The 16732-nt window shown below is 38.1% G+C and overlaps 1 protein-coding gene and 1 long non-coding RNA gene across 4 annotated transcripts in view; one reads left to right on the forward strand and one right to left on the reverse strand.

The window, feature by feature from the left end:
- Positions 1 to 10302, forward strand: part of WWP1 (WW domain containing E3 ubiquitin protein ligase 1) — a 67282-nt gene extending 56980 nt beyond the window's left edge. For all 3 annotated transcript variants that reach the window (XM_083359678.1, XM_083359679.1, XM_083359680.1), the window contains 7 exons: positions 3656 to 3789; positions 3882 to 4022; positions 4623 to 4743; positions 4949 to 5053; positions 8225 to 8321; positions 8430 to 8502; positions 9399 to 10302. In XM_083359678.1, coding sequence (XP_083215804.1) covers positions 3656 to 3789; positions 3882 to 4022; positions 4623 to 4743; positions 4949 to 5053; positions 8225 to 8321; positions 8430 to 8502; positions 9399 to 9498 — 771 coding nt within the window. In that variant the 3' untranslated portion in view covers positions 9499 to 10302. The remainder of the gene's footprint in view (positions 1 to 3655; positions 3790 to 3881; positions 4023 to 4622; positions 4744 to 4948; positions 5054 to 8224; positions 8322 to 8429; positions 8503 to 9398) is intronic.
- Positions 4648 to 16311, reverse strand: LOC310638541. The gene is made up of 3 exons (XR_014492124.1): positions 15848 to 16311; positions 15442 to 15477; positions 4648 to 4777 (listed from the first exon to the last, which is right to left on the reverse strand). It is a non-coding gene; the product is annotated as an uncharacterized lncRNA (long non-coding RNA).
- Between the last annotated feature and the right edge of the window lie 421 nt (positions 16312 to 16732).

Below are 16732 nucleotides of genomic sequence, written 5' to 3' on the forward strand. Positions count from 1 at the left end.
AGTAATATTTATTCTACTGTAAAGAATTTAGGATTGCAGCCTTGACACACAAAAAAAACATATTAGCAAAGGGAAAGAGGATAAAATTCATAGCTATCTTCAGAGCTAAAAACCCCATCTTTCAAAATATTCTATACCATTATTTAACATCACATATTGAAAATGACACTGAAACAGCAGATTCCATAAAATTATAGCGTCAAAAATCTGAGGAGGATATGCTCTGATTATTACAAACTTTGCTAAAATGGAAAAATTGTGACATGGTAAATATTCATACCATGCATATATTTATTAGACAACAATCTCCTCGAAGAGCAGTGTTTAGTTAGGCAACAGAAATGAAAAACCTAAATTATGAATATATAGAGGGGGAAAGAAATCCTCAGTGAAATATTCTAATTACTGCTATTTTCAGAAATAGTTTTTCATGATGAAGAATAAAGAATATCAGATTTCTATAGAGATGTGGAAGGAAATTGTTGCTATCAGCTTCTTCCAAGCTGAAGCATAAATCCACCCATCTTACTTGAAAGCATCCTAAAGGAGCCTAAAAAAAGAAGGAAAATATGTAAAAGAGCAGGTGGAGCCTTTTGTCATTGCCCCCTTCAACAAATCTTAACGCTTTTTAAAAACGCTTTTTTGGTATTATCAGATCTGATATGTTGATCTACCCCAGAGAAAATATAAGGCATTTATTGAAGATTTTGACAAAAAGAAACAACAGGTTTTTTATTGGTTAATACCTTAAGAAACAGACATGATGAAGAGAATGACTAAACAGTTCTGACATGCAGTTCTTGTGAATGATTGTATTTCTGCCTGAAAAACTAACGGGCATATATTTCTGGAAAGTACAAGCTTGTAGCAGGAAAAAGTGGGAGAAATAGAGTAGCAGGTGGGCATATTTAGGTACATAAAATTTTAGACTAGACAAAGACTATTTTGAATGGTCCATTGTAAATGGACGTCACCTTCTACCCCACCTCCATTCATTAGTTTTGTACCATCAGTGGCTTACCAGACAAGGGAATAAATATCCTTTATCATAAGCAGGAGAGTTAATACAGCCTTGCACATAGTAATGGGCAATCATTCCCAGGTAACTGAAAAGCATCCCATCAATACCACCTAGAAAGGAGAGGGAAGGGCTATTTCAATATTTTAGGTTATGCGAGGAGAAAGAGAAAATTCTGAAGGAAATGGTGGAAAGAACAGCTAGAAATTCTCAGTTTTAAGAATGGGATCTAGGGATAATCAAGATAGGGAACTTGAAATAATAAAGCTGGTACAGAGCAAGAGGTACAAACATTTAAGATTACAGTGTATATCCTCTACAGCAGGGGTGTCAAACTCAATTTCATTGAGGGCCGCATCAGCATTGCAGTTGCCCTCAAAGGGCTGGGTGGGCGTGGCCTACTGGGTGGGCGTGGCTAGAGTGCGTATGGCCTACTGTGGGCATGGCCAGCTCTACATCGTTCACATCAAGGGTGCCTATGGGGGCCTGGGCAGGAGTGGGACAGATCTGAGGGTCTCTGGCAGGAGGGTCTCTGGCAAGGGCCAAGGCAGTGGGGGCTGTTCCCTCACTGTTTCCAGGATGGCTTCACAGGCCACATGAAACCACTTCGCGGGCCGGATCCGGCCCCCGGGCCTTGTGTTTGACATGTCTGCTCTACAGAGTTAGTGAATATACAGGAAAAACATGAAGGAAGTTATTCATTTGACAGATCCTTCATGTCTGTGATATAGGCAACATTTTAAAACAAGCACTTATGGTCAGATTGTAAATTTGCTGGTGTACTTCAGTCTGATTTATTATAGTATTTTAAATGTGTCTCTAATAAATTATTTTCTTTATTTTTGTAAAGTAAAAATATTGTTCCCAAATCACAATAATGCTTTTCACAAAATTTTGCAGGGACTTTCTTCATAAAATACTAAAGTACATACTAGTGCTTTGTCTAGCTCTGGGAACAATAAAGATTCAGAGTAATAGGAATGGGTGCTGAGACGGGCAATAAAAAAACTCAAACTGGAATATGGAGAGATTGAGGAAGCAAGTTATGTTTTCCTTGAGAAGAGAAATCTTGGTTTAAATAACAAAGTTTATTTCAAGTATCTGAATTCTTTGTTATTAAAAAATTGTATCTAGCTGAGTGTTATTTTCTAATAGTAAATAAATCCAATTATCAAAGAAGATGTGAACTTTTTTCCTCTGGATGTACTTGATTCTTAGGATTATCATGTATGTTTATGTATTCATAAGTACATATTAATCTGTATGTACTTGGGGGAAATCATGATTTTATGTAGTTTTATGTATAATTATCAATACCAATATAAATGTAAATATTTTAATATAAACACAGAGATGTAAGTTTTAACAATGTAACATGATACCTTTAACACTTTTTTCTGCCTTAAGTTAATAGAAAGATCCAAGCAAAGTGTCTGATTATGGAAATGTATGTGCTCTGCTTTTATTTCCAGCATGCTGGGAACTATGTTCTAATCTGTATGCTTCCATACATATTTAGTACAGATAACATTTTTCTGATCATTTATAAATGAGATGACATCATTCACACTAATTGGACTATGTCTGATATAAAGAGAGTTCTTCAGATTCTTCAGTGTCTTCCAATTTAAAATGGGCATACCCAGTGCTTTTTTTGTAAAAGAAAAAGGTGCCGGAACTCACACATGTCATATAACCCGCCTTTCCTACCCTACAAGGTTCCATCAAAAAAAGGTGCCGGAACTCCGTTCTGAGCATTCTATGAGAAAAAAAGCCCTGGGCATACCACAATGGATGCATTAGGGACAAATGTTAAGATGTGTAGGTTTTACTGTATTCTCATTTATGGAAGCTCTCTAAATGAATCTAAGCCCTTTTCTTTCAGGTTAACCTATCTTAGAGGATGGTTGTTATGAGAAGAAATAGGAGGAGGGGGGGAAGTGGATAGGCTGCCTTGAGCTTCTGAAGGACAGAGATGATATAAATCTAACAAATTTAGGAAAGTTGCCCTATCCACCACCCAAGAGATAAAAATAACTTATTTGTTGGAACAGGACCGAGATTTATTAATGCAGACTGGAACAACTGGATTTATATGGGTGCTCTGGGTAAACAAACAAATTTAGATATTTTCTAAAGTTAGAATAGAGCTAGGGTAGATCCCTTAACTGCATTTAAGTGTTTAAGTGTAAAATGACTTTAGTTCCTCCTACCTGCTATAGGTTATTTTCTTTTGGTTAGGTATCTTCCTCATTTAACATTATTAGTATTTAACCAGATGTTTATTTAAAGCATTATTATGTAGCTTGTTGACTTGGAATGTGAAGTTCACAGCCATTATTCTATTCATGACACTGGCTATATGGCTATGTTCTGAAGCTACATCTGAAATATACCTGCCAAAGTAATTGTTGTCAAGGCTTCCTTTAGTAGTTCTTGTTCTTGTTTTCTATTCTGTTTAAGCTTTCTTCCACACATAATCCATATATGTAATTCCACTTACAATTAGAAATAATCCATTTTGAGTTATTCAGTACACTGCTTTTATCAGATGTACTATTTTCTATAAAAGTTTTCTAGTTAATAGTTAAAACTGTTTATATCAAATACTACATTGACTTTTTAAATCTTCAACAGGCATTGTTTCATGGCAAATTCATTGATACTGGGTTTTCCCTGCCATTCTACAAGCGCATGCTAAATAAGAAACTCACAATAAAAGATTTGGAATCTATTGACACTGAGTTTTATAATTCTCTAATTTGGATAAGGTTTGTAATCTTTTCGGATGTTCACAGTTTTTTGTGCCAAAATAAGGTGAACATATTTGGTTAATCTCTCTTTTTTAACCTTTCTCTCTTAGGGACAACAATATAGAAGAATGTAATTTAGAAATGTACTTCTGTGTTGACATGGAGCTGCTAGGAAAGGTTACTTCACATGAGCTGAAATCAGGAGGATCAAATTTACTTGTCACTGAAGAAAACAAAGAAGAATATATTGGGTAGGGGGATAGAGTAAAATAAAGGAGGATAGATGTTTTATACATAGTATTCTATAGAAAAAATCATTTTCAATGCCAAAGCGCAGTGGACTTTAAGAACTATATATGAGAGGACAAAAACAATTTTCTTTATCCCAAGACTTTGTGAAAAAGAAATTGCCCAAAATATAGAATAGCCCCAAATGAGTGCAGCTTTTCTGCATAGCCATTCTGTATAATATATGTATATAATATATACAAGTTGGGTAGCCCAGTTTTTCATGTGGCCCTGAATTCTGTTTTTATAGCTAGAGCTCAGACTGCAAATTTTTATTGTTAATGGTCAGATTACGTTGAGCAAAGAACTAATATTAATATGGGATACATTGGAACAATAGTGCAGCGTTGGAAAACCTGAAGGACAAGGTTAGGGACAAACTGCAGTGGAGAAAATCTCACTTCTATGCTTGCTAAGAATTAACCCCCTCTTGATGGCACATAGTAATGCTATGAATGCAGTCTAAAAAATAATAATTCTGGAGTCTTGAGTGTTTATTCAAATTATAATGTGCTTTAAAATAAAGAATGTTATTTTCAGTTATAAAATTTATTCTGTTTTAGTTTAATGGCAGAGTGGCGGTTTTCACGAGGAGTACAAGAACAAACCAAAGCTTTCCTGGATGGATTCAATGAAGTTGTTCCTCTTCAATGGCTACAGTATTTTGATGAAAAAGAACTGGAGGTGGGATTTTTCAGCTGTAGTGGATAAAATTCTTCTAAATTAAAATATTACAAAGAGGGTTAATACAAGTAGACAGCTATAATCATATTCAATAAATAAGCAGATAGATCTTGAAGTGTTAAAAATAGTATATTGAAAAATATTTTAATTTATATTTCAAAAAAACTCAAGCTAATGTCACCTTAAATTTTGTGACCTTTTCTAGGTTATGCTTTGTGGTATGCAAGAGGTCGATATGGCGGACTGGCAAAGAAACACTGTTTATCGCCATTATACAAGAAATAGCAAACAAATAATGTGGTTCTGGCAGGTATAATACTTTTATTTGTTCAGAGAACCAGCAAAACATAGAGTGGGTGACCATGGAATATTCTTTTAAAAAATTCTCAAATAAAGTAAAATTTTTAAATTTCTGATATCTGCAAGAATTTTTCATATGTGCATCATGTATGATTGCTATAGTAATTTTCAGAAGTCCCCAAAGATTTAGGTGATTTTCTTCAATGCAATTGATATTTCCCATTTTTCTGAAATAATCTTGTATTCTCAATTTACTGTCTCCCAAGTGTCATAGTGAAAAGATTACCAAAGGGTTTCTTCAAGCTTCCAAGTCTGCTTTGTAGTAATGGAATTGAATGTTAATTTCTTTTCAGAGTGAAGACATCAGACATACAGTCATGACCGAAATTGTTGGCACCCTAGAAATTTTTCCAGAAAATCAAGTATTTCTCACAGAAAAGTATTGCAGGAACACATGTACACAGGTTTATTCCCTTTGTGTGTATTGGAACACAACAAAAAAGGGAGGAAAAAAGCAAATTGGACATAATGTCAAACAAAACTCCAAAAATGGGCTGGACAAAATTATTGGCACCCTTTCAAAATTGTGGGTAAACAAGATCGTTTCAAGCATGTGATGCTCCTTTAAACTCACCTGGGGCAAGTAACAGGTGTGGGCAATATAAAAATTACACCTGAAAGCAGATAAAAAGGAGAGAAGTTCACTTAGTCTTTGCATTGTGTGTCTGTGTGTGCCACACTAAGCATGGACAACAGAAAGAGGAGAAGAGAACTGTGAGGACTTGAGAACCAAAATTGTGGACAAATATCAACAATCTCAAGGTTACAAGTCCATCTCCAGAGATCTAGATTTGCCTTTGTCCACAGTGCGCAACATTATCAAGAAGTTTGCAACCCATGGCACTGTAGCTAATCTCCCTGGTCGTGGACGGAAGAGAAAAATTGATGAAAGGTTGCAACGCAGGATAGTCCGGATGGTGGATAAGCAGCCCCAAACAAGTTCCAAAGGAATGCAAGCTGTCCTGCAGGCTCAGGGAGCATCAGTGTCAGCACGAACTATCCATCGACATTTAAATGAAGTGAAACGCTATGGCAGGTGACCCAGGAGGACCCCACTGCTGACACAGAGACATAAAAAAGCAAGATTACAGTTTGCCAAAATGTACTTGAGTAAGCCAAAATACTTCTGGGAAAATGTCTTGTGGACAGGTGAGACCAAGATAGAGCTTTTTGGTAAAGCACATCATACTACTGTTTACCGAAAATGAAATGAGGCCTACAAAGAAAAGAACACAGTACCTACAGTGAAATATGGTGGAGGTCCAATGATGTTTTGCTGCCTCTGGCACTGGGTGCCTTGAATGTGTGCAAGACATCATGAAATCTGAGGATTACCAAAGGATTTTGGGTCACACTGTAGAGCCCAGTGTCAGAAAGCTGGGTTTGCGTCTGAGATCTTGGGTCTTCCAGCAGGACAATGACCCCAAACATACATCAAAAAGCACCCAGAAATGGATGGCAAGAAAGCGCTGGAGAGTTCTGAAGTGGCCAGCAATGAGTCCAGATCTGAATCCCATTGAACACCTGTGGAGAGATCTTAAAATTGCTGTTGGGAAAAGGCGCCCTTCCAATAAGAGAGACCTGGAGCAGTTTGCAAAGGAAGAGTGGTTCAAAATTCCGGGTGAGAGGTGTAAGAAGCTTATTGATGGTTATAGGAAGCGACTGATTTCAGTTATTTTTTCCAAAGGGTGTGCAACCAAATATTAAGGGTGCCAATAATTTTGTCCAGCCCATTTTTGGAGTTTCGTTTGACATTATGTCCAATTTGCTTTTTTTCCTCCCTTTTTTGTTGTGTTCCAATACACACAAAGGGAATAAATCTGTGTATAGCAAAACATTTGTTCCTGCAATACTTTTCTGTGAGAAATACTTGATTTTCTGGAAAAATTTCTGGGGTGCCAACAATTTCGGCCATGACTGTAGAAGCATTTGGACAGAGCAATAAATTTTATTTTCTACTTAAAGAACATATGAATGTGTTGGGCTGTGAATCCAATGTCCCAATTAAAGCTTTCTCTAGGCTCATCTTGACATCTTTTAAAAATACCTTGGCTATATTTTTCAACTATAAAAAGATATTTTTAAAATAAGGATTAATATCATTTTACCTCAGAACTAGTCAGAATTAGGGTGTATATTTAAAGCACTTATAAGAAATTAGGGCAATGCACGAATATATGCATACATGTATTTTGTTTCAAACATGAAATGTTTTCTTGAGCCATTTTGTACTTAACTCAAATCCTAAACAGTATTAAGATAGTTGGCTTTATGAAACACTAGATACATACAGGACAATTTTTTAGAGCTGCAAGTATCTGGACAAACTCTAGGCTGAAAACTTTAAGCCTTTGCTATCCATCTATTGACCCTCCAGGTTTTTGCAGCCAAATTTGGAAGCTTTCTCCCTAGTACCTGTTTGAGTAATAAGAATAAAAAATAATTCCTGTCAGCCCATTAAAGAGCTACTTTAAAAATGTTTTAAAATAAATATTCTCTTGTAAATCTGTCCTATGCCTCAACCTAGGCTTGAAGGCAGACAAGAAGTTGGACTGTGTCCTTCTGCTAATATTTAAAAGTTTACTTTCAGTTTTACTTTTTTCTCCTTGGCTAAGTGCCAAAAAGGAAAAGTAGAATTACAATTTCCAGCTGCTGAAATGATAATATCAAGAGGAACAAAGAAACAAAGAACAAAGAAAAGATGAACTTAAGGCATATTTGACATCTGAAATGCTAAAGCCCACCCAACAACTTAGAAAACAGGTCAAATAAAGATCAATATAAAATTGTATAATATAATAAGGTAATCTTAGTTCTGCAGATATTTATCAGATAGGAGCTAATTTTTTTTAAATTTTTGTGATATGAGTTGTAACTGCATTATTATGTAGTGTATTCCTGGGTTGTTTTTATGTGAGGTTTATATTGTACAGATATGTTGTTAATGGTATTCAGTTCTTTGATGGAGTATTTTGTTTGTGTTATACAACTCTCCTGCATTCTGCATTCTGTTTATTTTAGTAGCAGTTGAGGCAAGTGTAATAACAATAAAAATTAAATTAAAAATAATTCTTAATTAGCTGGTATTTCAGAATAATGCTTCTTTTAAATCTGTTTATAGTTCATAAAAGAAGCTGACAATGAAGTCCGTATGAGACTGATGCAATTTGTCACTGGTACTTGCCGGTTACCGCTGGGAGGATTTGCAGAGCTCATGGGTAACTAATCAGTGTAAATAATTCTTAACTAGTATCTTATAAAGCAACACTTTCTCTGAAATATTAAAATGTCATTAAGTTCTTCGTGGCTTTTTCTTTTCTTTTCAGGAAGCAATGGTCCTCAGAAATTCTGTGTTGAAAAGGTTGGGAAGGAAACCTGGTTACCAAGAAGTCACACATGGTGAGTTAAAATAGAAAAGTGATGTGGAAGAAAACTTGAATGCAGACATAGTCATGTGCTGAATAGATCCATTGAACTAAATAAATTTATAGGACTCATGGCCCACTTATTTTAGCAGGAAACAAAGGACTGTCATGTAGTTTTCCTACACTTTTGAGGTATCCCTGGCTGCAGACATGATACCAGCATAATGACTAGTACTATTATATTTAGTTAGCATACTAGTAAGTTATGCTGAGGTATAATTCAATTATTACAGAGACATCCATAGTTTATTTAGCAATAACATGGAAATAGTTTCCTTTGCCATTTTTTAAGTTTTTTTATTAGCTTACAGCCCCTAGATTTTTTTTGCTACCTAGCCACTCTTCAGTTACAACTCAGCTTAGCTTTGGGGTGATATCTAACAATGTAATAACACATCTACTTTATTGCTATATATATTATATTGAGCTCTTTCAAGTGCCAGGCATTGTCATATTTAGAGATATACAGTAATCTGCACCAAAGTTGTTCTTTTGTTCTGTTATCAAGGGATAGATTTAAAACAATATTTGTCTGTAGCAGAGGTGGTTTTTTTAAAGCCAACCAGACAAAATGTTTCTTTGTGCATGGTAAGTGAAAAATACAAGAACAAATAAGCGGAGGAAGTTCTGTCGATAACACAATGTTTGGCCAAAAAATATATACTTCTGAGCTATGAAAACTGGAAATTGCTAATCTGTAATGCACATTTCAGAATTTTCTTGATATTGTTTGGATCAGTGGAGAGAAATGTTAAAATGTGAGAGCTGATAGTACTTAAGATGTAAAATGATAAATTATTGCACCATTAAACTAATGATGCGATGAGATAGAAATAGAAAATAAACAATTTTTTTCTTTTTTCTCTGCAGTTTTAATCGTTTAGATTTACCGCCTTATAAAAGCTATGAACAGCTGAAAGAAAAATTGCTTTTTGCAATTGAGGAGACAGAAGGATTTGGACAAGAGTAAGACTGATAAAAGCGAAGCGTTCATTTTTTTCGGATAGGCTGGAGCAACTAAATTGCAGTTAGTTGTACGTAAGCCGTCTCTTCTATACAGCAGTTTTTCTGGAAATCTTTTTAAAAGGCAGTTCTGTTCTTCCACAAAGATATGCAAAAACTTTTACTTTCTCTACTTATTTATTTTGCCCTCAAGAGATCGGCCAGAATGAAATTGAAACAGAAAGTCTTTATTTTAAAATGTGTGCATATATATATCTATATATATCTGTATGCACACACATAAACAATAGTCAGCTCTAGTTTTATAGAGCTTTAAATTTAAAAACATCACAGCCATTCAGAGGATCAGGAGTTTCATTCTTGACTTCAGAAATGTACAGACTGCTCTGTATTCTAATTTATGCAACATCTCTAAGGTTCTTTCTATTGCATGGCTGATATAAAAGGTGTTAAAAGGCTTCTGCCAAATACATCTTCACTTTGTAGAAAAATGCTGCTGGCTTTTTGAGGTGATAGAATATAATTCTATCAGCTTAATTTCTTTAAAAAGTAATAGCTGTTAGCCCTTTTTGCTACGTGTATGTAGCTGTGGTCATAGGTAAAGCCTTTATTACTTGCACAAGAGTAATGTACAGTAAAATGAATGTGATTTAAGATATTGGTGCCACTGTTCTGACTCACAAACAGAAGCTGAACAGACTATTTTAACTCATTGATCAGCATTAAAAATTGTTTACATACTATCTTGGGTTATTTCCAAGAGAACAATAGGTAATCTTGAAGAAAAAAAATAAAAGTTGCTTACATATTCTGTCCCAGTCTGGTATTTTACCGGCTTTTCCACAATATTGGTTATATGCCTCAGTTTCATAGGATAAACTAATTTGTAGTAGGATATGAAAAGTAATGTGAATTGTTCTGCTCATGGATTTTTATTTTTTGCTATGGATCTAGAGACCCCTATTGAAACTAGTCACAAAAGCTTGCATAGTTGAATTGATTTTTAATCATTATTTTCATCCATTTTTAATTTCAATAAATCCAGATGTTCCTAAACATCTTTAAAATTTGTTTTTATAAAGGCTGTTTTATCATTAAGTGTTATATAACATTAAATTATTTTAGCAGTATTTTGGGCATTTGCTATTTGCAAATGTATGATAAATTCTACAACATTGATGTTAATTATATCAAATGCTACTTTTAGCAAACTGTGCTTCCTTACTAGATTAACATTTTAAATTACCATTATATCATGCATTCATTACTCATTGTAAATTCCATTAAACTTACAGTTTTGTAAACACACAAAATAAATTTCCTAAAATTAACATTTCTGTAACATATCAAACTGCAAAAAATGTATAAATGCAGTATGATTCTGCTGTTATTCATTTCTCAATATAGCAGTTGAATTCTACCAAAACCTTATTTTTCTACATATTGTTACACTTTATTATTCATGGATATTAACCTGAGAATGCTTTGATAAAAACACTGAATAAATGGGCCTTCAGTGATAACTCCCCCTGATCAATATGTTTTTAACATCATAATGCCCTCTCACAATATACATAGGCACCTTAAAATAAAAACACCCTAAGATTTGTAGAAAATTGTATTTGGATTCACCTGAATTATGTTAGTTTATAAAGAAAAAAACTTCAAAAAGTATCCAAAGAAAGAAATGGTTCACCTAAATTCAACATTCAGAACAGAAACACTATTATTTGCACTATTGAATGACTGAGAAAACCATTGCGAAGTTAATCTTGTAAATCAGTAATTAATAATAAAGAACACAGTGCATCACAAAATATACTCTGCTTATTTTTACTTAGTTATTATTCAGAGGACATTTGTAAAAAAAGGAATACAAATGAAATGCTTGTATAAGATTATATTATAAGTTTATTTGGGGGAAAGGGGCAAAGAAGAAAACAAAACTTCAAAGCCAGTTGTATTGGAATTTAGGAGAGCTGAACAAGGGGAGCCCTAGGTATGTAAAGGTAAATGATAGTGACTGTGCTTTACTTTCTATGTTTTGCAATTTTTTCTTTATTAGATATTATTTATGCAGTATTACTATTAACAAGAATGTCCATTAAGCTAGGGGTATACAACCAGAACATACAAAGCCACATATAGTTCCAGAGACTGTCAGTTGCTCTCCAACTGTAATTACTCAGAATTTATGTGAAAAATTCAAAATGGACCCAGATTCCCATGTATTGCATCTATATGTTTTTGTACATCTCTCCATCTCTCTAATGCAAACGCTCAAAAATATGCCTTGACTTCCCCAAGCAGTTTTATAAGAGAGAAAAAAAGTAACTGATGCCTGAGAAAGATGTTACTAAAATTAAATGGGATAACCAAAGTGCACCTTGCTAGTTTTAATGAGCAAATGTTTCAATGGTTGTACTGCTGTACTGCATTCATGAAACCCTTTGCAATATTTTGAAAAATAAGGCTTCCTGTGAATAATAAAATATGTACCAACATCTTCCAAATATGCTTTGGAACTCTGAAACTTGACTAAAATGTGATTGATTGATTTAAGAAAATTTATATGGCTGCCCTCTCATTCTCAGTGACTCTGGGCGGCTTACAAAAATAAACCAATATACAAACAATATTTCCCCCCCCACACACTACAACAATCTGTAGCATGTCAAAAGGTTCACAATTTTCTGACCATTCTCTAGGTGGAAAATATTTATTCCTTTAGTAACTGCACGCATTTCTCTGGTAGGCAGGAAACAGACAAGAACCTATGCATTAAAATGGGGAGGGGAAGTAGAAACAAAGAGAAATCAGATGCTCTTCCAAGCTTAAAATAAATTTAGATTTTGCAGGAAGGATTTCTCAGCTAATAAATTGGCACACAGGTAATACTGTACCTAGGTAATTTCTAGAATAGGAAAAGTTAACCAGTTGTCAGAATCCATTTATATCATAGTCATAAATGTATGTTTAAAATATTGTGCCTTCATCTGGATTCTGCCACCTTCCGGAGGAGGAAGGAGAGAAGAAGTGGTGGAGCAGCATGACCGTAAACCCCGGTGGTCGATGGACGTTGGAAGGATGAGTGGGAAAAGGCATGGGGGGAAGTGGCCCTAAGATGGGGGGAAGTGGCCCCAAGATGGAGCGACCACCAACCGAGATGGAGGCAAGAGATGGAGAGCTCCCTGCACGTCAGTGAAGAGAAGTGGATACTAGAACGAGCGATTGACCTGATGAAGACAACCCTTAGCTCACTACGAGAGGAGAAAGCTGAGTACCGCAGCCGAAGCAGCGCTTGGGGCCGCAGCAGAAGAGATAACGGAGGGGATCCAGCATCTGAAACCCCAGGGCCGTCCAATGGAATAGGAGCTACTGCCTCAGCAGTAACCCCCCGAACCACAAACGGGGATCAGGATGAGGAGCGATAACCTCCACGGCGCAGACAACACTCCAGTCAAAGATTCCCGCCCCTGGAAGCAAAATTCAAGGGGGAGCCATCACGACTGGGATTTTTCCTAACCCAAGTCCTCAGCTATATGGAAGAATACGGACGGGATATCACCAGTGACAAAACCCACATCCGAATTGTGCAATTCGCCCTAGACGGATCGGCTGCAGAACCTGCATGACTCCAACGCCCCAGAACTCAACGATTTCAACCGATTCATGTCACCCCTGAGACGGCGGTTCGAGGATCCTTTGGCTGACCGTAAGGCCCGGGAGAGAATCAAAACAGTGAGGCAGGGCAGGTGGGCGGTGGCCGAATATACTCAAGAATTCCGAGCCATCGCCAGCAAGCTGAACTGGCCAGAAGACATCCTCCTTAGCCATTTCACGGATTAAACTACGACCTGTATGACGCTTGCCTGCCTCCAGGAGACCCACAACATTTCGACGACTGGTATGTCCTGGCAGTGGAAGTGGAAATAGACCTATTGAAGAGACACCACAGAGAAAAACCATGGGGCCACCTGCCACCCGAGCAAACACGCGAGAGGGAAAACCCACCAGCCACAGCTAAAAAGTCAGCGGGATGTTTCAGTTGCGGGAGAGAGGGCCACCGTGCTGCGGAACGTCGCTCAAAAGCCCCTCCACCTAAAACACAGGCATCATCTTCCAAGAAGTTGGGGAAGTCCCAAGGCAACCCCAAAGAATCTTCCATGAAGGGGGCAGAGGCTGTAGAGTCCACAACTCCTGCCAAAAACTGGGATTGGACTCCGGCCTACACTGCAGGGGCAGTGGACACCTCGGAGGACAGCTCAGAGGGAGAACCATTGGTAAGTGTACCCCTTCCACCCATACTTAAGACAGTGACTATATTAGCTTCCTCTATACCTAAAGCCGTTGAAATAAAAGCCCTGATAGACTCTGGTTGCATCCGCTGCCTCATCAGCCCAACGCTGGTGGAGAGTCTGAGCATCCCAGTGAGGAGGCTTAAAACAACCAATCTCCTTTAGCCTATTGGATGGATCAATAGTGGGGGGGTGGGGAACCAGCTATCCTAGCCACTTTACCAATTCATCTATCCCTGGGGTCTCATGAGGAAGACATAACGTTTATAGTGGCCCCAGGCATGGAATGCCCAATGATTTTAGGACTGGAATGGCTGAAGAAATGGAACCCTGGGATAAACTGGAGGATAGTAGAACTCAACTTCCCAAAAGGGGAGCAGAAAAGCTTAAAACCCCAAAGCATCCCCCCACCCGAAGGGAGGAGACAGCAGCAGTGGGGAAAGAGAAGGAGTTACCAGAGATACCAGAGGAATACAGGGACCTTGCTGAGGTTTTCATTGAGGAACGGGCAGATGAGCTTCCCCCCCACCAACTGCGCTATAGAATTCAAACCCGGGGCAAAACTCCCAAAACCCAGGATGTATGCCATGAGCCCAAGGGAAATGGCAGAAATGGAAAGATTCATAAAGAAAAACTTACAAAGAGGATTTATTGAGCCTGCCAAACCCAAAGTGGCTGCCCCAGTCCTGTTCAGGGAGAAGGATGGTTCTTTTCGCTTGAGTGTGGATTATAGAAATTTGAACACAATTAGCGAATGTAATCTGTACCCCTTACCCCTGATGAAGGATATGTTATCCCACCTATCGAAAGGAAGGATTTTTACTAAACTAGACCTGAGGGAAGCATATTACCATATTAGGATTAAGGAAGGAGATGAATGGAAGACTGCATTCAACTGCCCAATGGGTTGCTACCAATTCAAAGTACTGCCATTTGGACTACAAGGGCCCCCCACAGGCTTTATGCAATTAATTAATGATGTGCTAAGAGAGCACCTATATAAGGGGGTCCTGGACAAGCCTGTTTCCAAGAGTTTGTTATTTCCTAAGATGTGGATTGGGGTGGGTCCTGACACCAGTGTTAAATAAAAAGTTGCTTCTAAATAACTGCTGAGCCTTTTTTGTATGTATTTTTCTACTGGAATGTCTTCTAAGATGCTGTTAGCGATATGAACATTCCTATATTTTTATTTCCTTAGCATAGTTTTACATGTATGTGCTTTAAAGTAAAAGGCATTTTCCCAATTCTTTCAAAAAAGGCAATTTCTGTATAAGTTATGATGCTGATTTGCCTTCCTGCAAAGGAGAAGGTAGAGAGAGGCTATTTTCCTAATCACTATATAGCTATGCTGTCATTTTTCCTTATAATTTGCCAGAAAAGCAACAGATACTTAGAAGTTCCCTTTCTCATACACATGTTGGGATTTAACAGACGGTTGTCCATAGGAGTTAGGTGGTAACTAACAAACTACAATATAAAAAGCACAGCTGTGTATAGGCACAGAGGCTTTGGGGATAGGAGCTTGAAACTTTCAACTTTTTAACATACAGGGTCAGCTCTTTGCTATAAAAATATATATTCAGGTTTTTTTTAAAAAAAAGTTTCACTATTTGATACAGATACATTAACAGAATGCAAAATTCTTGACTTACTTTCAAGATTCAAATGTGTCCTAGGCGACTCCAAATCTACAAAGGGATTTTTATTAAAAAAAATTAAAGAGAACTGTTTAGGTAGATATTAGTTATTTGTATAATTTAGAATTCTTCATATTGAAGTATAAGTATGATCTTACCGTATTTCCCGGCGTATAAGACGACCCCCAACTTTTGAGATGATTTTCATGGTTTAAAGTCTTATATGCCGGAAAATACGGGTAAGTAGGAAGTCAGGGCTGCTTCTCAATTAGGTGAAGGTGTCGCGGCCCATGGGCGCGACATTCAGCAGGGCCCCTCTTCGCAGCACAGCGCACGGGCCTCGCCCGTCTCCCCATGGACGCGCCTTCCTCGCTACGGGAGCCACCCCCGCCATCCCCGCATGCCACTGACGCAGGCCCACCTCAACTTGTCGTGAGCCAGCCTTCTCCCGCGCGTTGGCTGCATCTCCTGACTGTCCGACACCGCCTTAGAGATCGCCCGGCAGCTGGCCAGCACGTGCATGCGCAGGACGCCTCTGCTGGGACTCACCCGATGCCGGCAGGCTCCGCGGCGTCCTTGCCCGGGACCGTCCGGGTCGCAGCGAGCCTGGACGCAATGTGGGAGGGGTCATTTGGCAGCAACAGTCTGGCTGAGCGGCAGCTTCAGAATGCGGTGATAGAGGCTCCGCCCGTTACACCTACTAGCCTGGCTGGGAACGCGTCGTCGTCAGAGCCCGTGAAGGCTGAAGAGGGGTCCATGGACTGGAGCTGGGAGGGGGCCATGCACGGGTGGGTGATGGGCGTGGTGGGAGGAATGGCGGGCCGCGAGGAGGTGGTCCCGGGCTACAATGGAAGTTTACCTGGCGAGCGGAAGACGCCGGGAGGCAGGAGGCATTGTCAGGGAAGGGTGGGGTGGAAAAAGGGAGTGGGCGGGTGTAGGCGTGTATGGGTGGGGTGAGCGGTTTATTTATGAGGAGGCCATCTTTCGCCATTCTCGAGCGCTGGATTTGTCCGTTTCCACTAACGTCTCTGCTCCCGAGGATTTACTATTTTCTGGCGTATAAGGTGACTGGGCGTATAAGACGACCCCCAACTTTTGAGAAGATTTTCATGCGTTAAAAAGTCGTCTTATACGCTGGAAAATACGGTACTTACAGTAAAAGTGTCATTCTAGTTTTAAATTCTTAAACTGATTTGCTATGACTTGACTCTACTGACCTAACAAAAAGAGATACTGATCTATATAGTTTAATATTGCGTTTCAAGACTGAGCTATACTGTTTTTGAATTTTTATTTCTCTCATTTA

The sequence above is a fragment of the Vipera ursinii genome (assembly GCF_947247035.1).
Source record: "Vipera ursinii genome assembly, chromosome: 3".
Classification (NCBI taxonomy): Eukaryota; Metazoa; Chordata; class Lepidosauria; order Squamata; family Viperidae; genus Vipera; species Vipera ursinii.